This window comes from Belonocnema kinseyi, chromosome 10 (genome assembly GCF_010883055.1).
Source record: "Belonocnema kinseyi isolate 2016_QV_RU_SX_M_011 chromosome 10, B_treatae_v1, whole genome shotgun sequence".
NCBI classification, from domain to species: domain Eukaryota; kingdom Metazoa; phylum Arthropoda; class Insecta; order Hymenoptera; family Cynipidae; genus Belonocnema; species Belonocnema kinseyi.
Window position 1 is genome coordinate 71,090,883 of NC_046666.1, and position 9,604 is coordinate 71,100,486.

Consider the following 9,604-nt stretch of genomic DNA (forward strand, 5'->3'; position numbering starts at 1 on the left):
TGTGTGTGTGTGTATTTTTAGTTCGTAAGCACGATGACTCTCTAAAGAATTGATAGATTGGATTGGCCTTTGGTATACTATTTTAGTGTCCTAAAATAAAGGTCAAGTTCGTTAGCCAAACATTTTGGGTGAAAATTCAAAAAGTGAGCGTATTTTTACAATTTTTGAGACCACTTTTTTTAAAATTCAAATATTGTCTGTACGTATATTCATAGTTTTCAATCAGACGAACAATTTATTATAATTACTTTTTTCTATAAAACCAAAATTTACCAGAGTTATAGCATTTACAAAATTTCAAAAAACACTTGAAAATCAACCTTTTTAGCCAAATAACGCACGATATAGAAAAAAGTCAAGAAAAGAAAAATATTTCTTTTTTAATGCCCTACAAGACTGTTTTAACAACTTTTTGAATTTTTTTTTAAATCGAAAATTAACATTTTGACAACATCAAAAAATAATGGAAAATCAAAAATTACATTTTGCGATTAAACTTTGCAAAATAGGTGAAAAGATGGCTAGACAAAAGTTCCGCATTTTAAAAAGATCTACAAATTTGATTTAAATCACTTTTTTATAGCATGCTTATTTTGTGTTTTGATTGTGAAAAACGATATTAACAATAAAAGAATCAGCCCGCTGCGTGGGCACATTCTCATCATAACTAATGTTTTTTAATTTTCTCATTTGGTCTCATGTGTGGGTTTTCAAAAAATTTACTTTTTACATTCTCATTATTTATGATTGAGAAAGTATTTAAATTGTCGGGAATTTGACATCACACTTTTTCAACGGATCTCCACGTTTCCAGACCCAAAAGTCCCAAAAGAAAGGACGAGTTCATGAACCAGCCGAATATTTATAGTATTAAAAAGAAAAAACAATTTATCCTAATGACTTTTTTCGATAAAAAGAAAATTCTCAGAGTTCTAGCGTTTTCAAAATTTTTTAAATCAACCGAAAATCAAAATTTGAAGCCAAAGAACGCACGATATGAAAAAAGTCAAGAGAAGAAAAACATTTATTTTTGAAAGTCCTACAAGACCATCATAACAAATTTTTCGATTTTCTTCAAAAATCGAAAATTTAAATTTTTATTGCACAAAAAATAATGGAAAATAAAAAATTCTGTTTTGTGGACAAACTATGTAGTAGACGAAAGAAGATAAATTAACAAAAATTGTTATCCCAAAAAAGATGTACAATTTAGTTAAGAATCACTTCTTGATAGAACGCGTACTTTTTGCTTTATTCGTGAAAAATAACATTGAAAAAAAAAATAAAATAAAAAAATGTGTAGAAAGAGGACGAAAGTTACGAGAAAAAAAATCAGAAAAACCTGTTTACAAATGTCTGTCGGAAATCGAGCGCACAGCGCGAGTGTCACGATGAGAATATGTACCTCAAAGCCTACTGAGCTTTAAGAAACTTAATCTTTGACTATACGTAATAAATTAGACAATTCAGAATATGAAAACGCATATAAATACTTCGTTTACAGGAATGTAAACATGATTTAGGGCACCAAATTAAATACTTGAGAATTGAAAATTTCCCTGTCATTATAGTTTTCCCCAAAAACTACCCTTTCACGTGAAGGTATACAGCAGAACATATATATGCATGAAAAAAGCATTAAAAATAATAAAACTTAGAAAACACTGTTCGTTGATTTTTTTTGCTCTTTTGTTTTTCTCCGACTATATATAATACGTTTCCCAAAAACGACCCCTAAGTCATTCATACATACCCCTCGTGACCAAAAACGTTTTAAAAGTTAGAAGACCACCTTGCACAATGTAAGAATGATTTACAACCCCAAATTAATTAAATGACACTTGAAAATTTCCTGCTCATTATAAGTTCCCTAAAAAGTACCCTTCCACGTGAATGTATGCAGCAGAACATATAAACATATGAAAAAAACATAAAAAATAATACAACTTAGATAACACGGTTCGTTGATATTTTTTTGCTCATTTTGCTCGCCAATGATATATAATACGTTTCCCAAAAACTATCCATAAGTCATACATACACCATACAACAATGTGAAAATGATTTAGAACTCCAAATTATTTACATGACACTTGAAAATTTCCCTCTCATTATAATTTCCTTAAAAACTACCCTTTCACGTGAACGTATGCAGCAGAAAATATATATGTATGAAAGAAGCACGTTAAAGTATATGTGTATGAAAAAGCATGAAAAATAATAGAACTTAGAAAACAGTGTTAGTTGATTTTTTTTTCGCTCATTTTTGCTCTCCGATTATATATAACACTTTCTCGAAAAATTACCCCTAAGTCATACATTAATTCTAAATCATTTTTACATTGTTCAAGGTGGTCTTCCAACTTTTAAAACGTTTTTGTTCACGAGTGGTAGATATGTATGACTTAGGGGTAGTTATTGGGGAACATATTGTATATAATCGGAGAGCAAAAAAATATCAACGTGTATATGTTCTGCTGCATACTTTCACGTGAAAGGGTAGTTTTAAGGGAAATTATAATTACAGGGAAATTTTCAAGTGTAATTAATTTGGAGTTCTAAATCATTTTAACATTGTTCAAGGTGTTTTTTCAACTTTTCAAATGTTTTTGATCACAAGGGGTAGGTACGTATGAAATGGGGGTAGTTTTTTGAGAAACGTAATATATGTCATCAGGGAGCAAAAAAAAAGAAAAAAAATCTCCACTAATCGTCCATCACATTATAATAATTTTTAGCAAGTTTTCGTGGGTGGCGGCGCTGAGTGGACATCCTGCTAGCGCGGCCACCCTTTTCTCCGAAGTTTAAAGAGCAAAAAAAAGCAAAAAAATATGGCGTATTCCATTTTGTAATTTGCCTTGGTGGCGGCGCTGAGTGGACGGACCTGAATAGATATAAGTTGAAAAATAAAGGGATTATATCCACAGGGGACATAGTATCGAGGGCCTGGAGCAACTTCGAATCCAGTGAGGGATAGCGTCGCTGTACACTGAAAGGGGAAGGGTACGCAGGTAGCCGTGGAGGAAATGACGACTGTCCCTTAAATACTGAGGCATTTCATGCTGATATTTTGGCTGCATTTTGGCCCAAAGTTCATGTAACCTCTGCATGTATCCTCTTCGTGTTCGAGTTTCACGTGATCGCTTAAGTAAAGTTGAATGAGTAGAGTAGAGGTCTGTGATGGTATTAAAATCCCATCTGGCATTTGAGCAATATCGACGAAATTTCCCCTTGGTGTTCACTGTTCAGGCATGATTTAAAACGATGTTATTGCGTATTTCCGGGGTCATTGTCTGGTCGTCGCCTCGGTTCGATCCTATTGTCACTCCCAACTGAACCATGCAAGAGCCGGAACTCTCGGGCGATGGGGTCACCACATCTTTAAAATGTCTATAATTTTTATTGAAAATCATAGTTTTTAATGCGCAATTCTAAAAAAAGTTTAATTTACGATAAATAGAAACCAAAGTTTTTTGCTTCAAAACTTTCAACTCGAAAATCTTTGTTTTGGTGTTTCTTAATCTTTCAGTGATTTTATTTTCAAATTTGACAATGTTGTATTTTCGAATTCAAATATTAAAAATGTCAGGACAATTCCACTTCTGACTCTTTCAATTTTAAACGTACACGATTGTATGGATTTAAAAATTTTTCGAAATCGCACAATATCAAGTGAAAAGACTCGATGATTGCACAATTCTCAATTTAAAGTACATTAAAACCCTGGTACTGCACTGGTTTGGGGGCTGACGGTGGACGGGGAAAAACCTGATATAGTTCGGCTCCGGATGTGAGTGCTTTTGTTTGGTTACGCCTGAGTGATCACCGCACACCCCACTCAGCACCTTTTACTCCTACCTCCGGAGCGGCGTAATTAAACATTTTCGAATCAAATGCCTCCAGAATAAATTCAAAGAATAGTAAATATAAGATCATAATTCCTCACATGCAAGATCTAACAATGAGAAAATTTGAGAACCAGGCATTTAAAATTTAATTATTTTTTAGAAAGTGTATACACTGTCCGTATCGGTAAAGAAAATACCGGTACCAACAATTTTTTTGACAGGTTTTTGAAGTGTAACTTCTTGAGTGCGCAGAATGGAAATTTTGTCCCGAGGACTGAACCTATAAGATGCTGAACCTGATGCTCCAAGCGTCATGTCGCACGCCAGCGTCTCGTCACACACAGACATCACGTCGCACAACGACATCACGTCACGCCCCCGAAAAGTAGCGGGCCAAGCACGCGTATTCATAGAAATCATGAAATTCAAGGATTTCATGGAAACCACAGAATTCATAGAATTCCACGAATTCACGAACATTAAGGAATTCTAGGAATTTAAGGAATTAGCGGTATTCATAGAATGCACTGAATTTATGGAATTCGCGGATTTTATGGAATTCTCAGCATTAGTGAAATTTACGCAAAGCACGGAATACATGGAATGCACGGAATTCATGGCATTCGCTGACTTCACGAAATTTACAGAATTTAAGGAATACAAAGAATTCGCGGGAATCATGAAATTCACAGAATTTAAGGAATGCAAAGAATTCGCGGGAATCACGGAATTTTCGGTACTCATAGTATTCATAGGTCAAGTTAAATTTTCTTTATATAACTTAAATTTTAAAGGGTTTGAGTATAAAAAATAGTTATTATTACAAATTTTGGCGACAAAATTTTTCTTCAGTTTTAAATGAAGTTCTGATTCCTTGAAATTTGAACGTTCTTAAGTTACCAATTTTTTAATTTTTAAAATTTCCCATTTAAATTCACTTTCTATTTTTAAAGTTTTAAAAAAAAAATACTTCACATTTAAAGATTTATAATTGGAAATTTTCAATTTTAAATGGTGGAAATGACGGGGCATTTATTTATTGATTTAAAAAAAATCTAATTAATTTTAGGGTTAAATTATATTTTTTTAGATAAAATAACCATTTAAAATTCTTTAATCTTAAAAACTTTGTCTTTGAAACATTTAATTTGTTTTTTTTTTTTTATTTTATACTGTCAAATTTCAATTCAGATTTCAGATCATTCAGAATCTGTAAACCAATCAATATTTTCATCTGAAATCATTCAGTTGCAGAATTTTTAATTCAAAATTAAATTATTGCACTTTTTACGCTTTAAATTATAATATAAATATTTAAAAATTGGTTTAATGTAGGATTTATAAATACATTATATTTTCAATATTAGGAAATCAATAACCAGAGATGTTAAAACGCGCTTCGGGCGCGTGCATTTTCCCCTATTATTTATGATAAAATATAATCAGAAACTTGTTTTACAAAGTATCCTATAGGAACTTGAATAAAAAATTTAAAAACTACCTTTTTCAATGTTATGCAACTTGGCGGGATTATATTATCAGTCTCTTATACTCAGCACTTTTTTTAAATTATTATTTTTCATTATGCATTCAATCCCGCGAAGTTTTATAATATAGTCTAAAATGGCTTCTTAAAAATTTATTCTGAAAATGTCTATAAAATATTTAATAAAAGAAGTTAATACATTTTTACAATTACTAAAAAATACTTTTTGGGAAAATTGTTTGTTCCTAGTTGTCAAAATGTATTAGTACATAAATATTTCTTAGTTCCTTCCCCTTATTTCTACAAACTCTTAGCACAAATATCTCATTTCGTATAAAATTAGTATAATCCAAAAAATTTTGGATAAAGTAGGAATTGGGTAAGTATCACATGCCCTTAAAGTCTCTTAAATCGTAATAAGTTTCGTTTTTTATTATGTTACTAAAAAATAACCGTAACTGCAGTAACTTCAGTGACTCAGTAGCCAAATGAAATAGAATTTTAATACTTAAGGCCATCTCATACTTTCAGTTTTCTACATTAGGAGCATGCTTTTTAAAAAACCCACGTCTTCTCAAGAAGAGATATCGAGTTTAAAATTTTCGAAATTAAATAAAAGCACTAAGGAACATTTGCATGGTCCTAAATTTCTATAATTATACAAAAAATATTGAAAAACATAAATTTCATTTATAATTTTCAAAATGTATAACTATACAAACATTCCTTAATGCCTTTTATTTAATATTCTACATTTTCGACTTGATATCTCATTTCGCGTAGACGTGAATTGTACCAATATAAACTTCGGTAAGGTAGGAATTGGATAATTATGACATGGCATTAGGGTCTATAAAATTTTGTTGAATCTGATTTTAAAATTACGGTAATTCTATGTCTGTAACTCACTGTGTTGAAATATTCAATGCCAGTTTCTGCGAAACTGCGAGCAATCTCCTGAGTAGTAATTACAGCCGCTACGGGATGTCCGTTCCCCATGGGTTTTCCAACGGTAACTATGTCAGGAATGATATCTTCACCATAAAGCTGGAAGGCCCACATATGAGATCCAACCCTTCCAAATCCAACCTGAACTTCATCAGCAATGCATACACCACCAGCTTCTCGGACATGGCTAAAAAAAGTTAAATGTTCTTAAGCTGAAAATAAAATACTAATTTAAGGGCATATTACATTTATCCGTTTCCCACCTTACCAACCATTTTTTTAGCAACTTACGCCTACACGAAATGAGATATCGAGTTAAAAATTTCAGAAATAAAAAAAGCACTAGGAAAGTTTGTATAGTCCGAAATTTTTTGACTTATAAACAAAAATTAATATATATTTTTTATAATTCCAAAAATGTAGGACCATGCAAACGTTCCTTAGTATCCTTTATTTTATCTCGCAAAACTTCAACTTGATGTCTCATTTCGTGTGGACGTAAGTAGTTAAAAAAAAGTTCGGTAAGGTAGGAATCGGGTAACTTCATGCCCTTAAAAACTTATTGACTTACAGAAGGTACAGTGGAAAAAAATAGATACATTTTTTGTTTTTCCAAATTCCCAAAATCGGTCCACACTTACATACACTTGGGGTCTTTAAGTTTAATAAATCTGGCAAATAATTGAGTTATTTTCTTAATTTGTGTCATTTTGTGAGAAATTATTGATAAGTAAATATATAGATATTTTGAAAATTAAATAAAAAAGGAAATTCTAGTAAAAAATATTTCGCTGCAAAATAATAATCAAATTGTTATTTATGAACTTTCTCCAGAAAGGAGGAATATAAAATATCACATGAACGTTTAATAAGGTACATTATTATCTTTCTGCATTAGCATACAAGACTCTATCAAAAATCGTTTTTTTTCTTATTTTGAAAACTTATCAGACAAGCAAAAGATAACATTCCCATTTAGTGATGCTATTTCTTTCCAACACTCCTTGAACCTATTGTTCCTTCTATGTCCTAATCTCGAAAATTGAGGATAATTGACGTCAGTCGACTGATAAGTGCAAACTTTGCACATACTAGTATTTTTCCTCTAAACATTTCCTGCGATAGTTTCAATGCTACAAAACGAGTTTCATTATCTTTGAACAAATAAGTACCTATAATTGTAGAACATCGCTCAAAAACAGAACGTTTGTTAGAAAAATAAATTGTGAAAATACTTTGCCGATACATAAATTGTATTCAATTTCTTTGTATGTGAATGACAGTAATAATTTGTATTCTAAATATACAGAATGTTAATAACTTTAATCAGAAATATGTTCTTTGTCAAAAATATAATTAACAGAAAAATCACCCAACTGTAAAAAAAAAACATTTTTAACAAGCCACGATATACTGCTTTTCTTTTTATTTTTGAGATATATTTGATATCGCAATCATTTTCATAAATTATGATCTGATCATACTATTGGTATAATGTTATTGGCTACTGATACTATTTACTATATTCCTTGAATTTGACTGTGTGCACTTCATCGCGGCCTACCTGTTTGCTCTACTCTCACTAACCAACTTCCCCTGACGTAGCTGAAGGATCGCCAGTCATTGTTACTGAAAATGAGGTAATTTGTACCTGAGGTTTCTTAAATTTATCCCAATTTTCCTACATTTATTATCATTTTACACAGCGTATATTCTCAACAGTGAAACTATTCTAATTTTCAACTTATTAACGCGAGTAACATATCGTTGAAATCGCAAGAAAACGTAGATTTCCAATGAAATATTTCTAAATTCTTAATTGCAAAATTGCGAAATTGGCGAAGTTGGGTAGTGGGGGTAGAATAAGCAGATAGACGATGATCAAATGGGCATCGCCCATTCAGAAGAATATTGTCATTAAAATAAGTATTCTTTCGAGGATGAATATTTTTCCACTATCTTAAATTTATATTGAAAGGACATTGGAATAGAAATTAATACAGATAAATTTCAACATTCTAGTTTTAAAATCAATTTTCATATACATAAATGAAAAATAAAAAGTAAAAGTTATAAATTTATGCTGAATTAATTGAATTTTGAATGAAGTAAATATAAAAATAGTGAAATTCTAATGAACTGAACTGTTTTGAACTGCCTTCCGTTACGGAATTTTTCTTAAAAATAACCCTTTGCCTTTAGTAATACTAGTCAGTGCCAATATTTTAAGAAAGTTGCTACTATTACCTGTAGACATTTCTGAAGTAATTTTCAGGGGGAAGGATCTGTCCACCGACGGACATAAGACTCTCTGCGATAAAAGCGGAAATCGCTCGTCCTTTCTGCTTCGTATCCTTACAAATTTTTCTCACATCATCCGCGTACTTCAAACCAAGATCCTCCCCAGGATAGTCCACGTCACGATATTTGCCACGATATACGTCCGGACAAGGTGCCTGTGAATCGGAAAAATATCTTTATATAAAATCTTACCTGCAAATTCAAGGATTCGAAATGCAGTCTTCAAATTAAATTCTACAAGATACGCTATCAAATGAATCTGAAACTAAAAATATTACATAAATGTAGTAATACAATTTTTAAAGAGAAATTTAAATTCAGTTCATATCTTTACTGGGGATTTTAAAATATTACAAGATTTCGTAGAGTTTATTTTACATGTTATCTCGCTATAAATGTTGAAGGAATAATTGTTCCAAATTTACAATAAAATTATTAGAAGTGTAAGGTGGTTTATTCGAATTTTTCATGAAAATGTAGGCATGCTTGCAACATTGAATTTTTCGAAATAAAAAAAAAAAATTTTTTAAATAAAAAAAAATCAAGTAAAATCTTTGAAATTCAATTTATTCAATTATACGAATAAGTCGACTTTCGAAGATACGAATGTAATTTTGGATACACTTTTTCCTGAAAAAGGAGTCACTTTTATTGGAAAAAATTTAATAATAGGATGTTTCAGCGTGTCTGGCGTTGTTAGAAAAACTTAAATAAATGACTGAACATCTCTACAAATTAATTCTCATCTATGCTTAGAAAAATAGTTATGGGTGAAAACCAAAAAGTTGGAATCATAGATTAATAAATAGGCTCTGATTTACTCATTATGATTTTTTTATTAAATGACAATCTTTTATAAATGACGATATTTTTCAAGTCCAAAATAACAATTAGATCTGCTTTTCGAGGCTTAAAATATGAAAATAATAATTTTATTATTATTCTTTTCAAAAGAATCAATTTAACGACTAATTTATAAAATAAAATAATTTTTTATTCGCTTTTTCGGGCCCTCAGTCTG

At 30.8% G+C, this 9,604-nt stretch overlaps 1 protein-coding gene across 2 annotated transcripts in view; it reads right to left on the bottom strand.

Annotated features, from left to right (window-relative positions):
- LOC117181584 (5-phosphohydroxy-L-lysine phospho-lyase) overlaps positions 1-9,604 on the bottom strand; it is a 55,554-nt gene that overhangs the window by 12,268 nt on the left and 33,682 nt on the right. For both annotated transcript variants that reach the window (XM_033374424.1, XM_033374425.1), the window contains exons 6-7: positions 8,530-8,738; positions 6,244-6,469 (exon numbers count right to left, since the gene is read on the bottom strand). In XM_033374424.1, the coding sequence (XP_033230315.1) occupies positions 6,244-6,469; positions 8,530-8,738 (435 nt within the window). The remainder of the gene's footprint in view (positions 1-6,243; positions 6,470-8,529; positions 8,739-9,604) is intronic.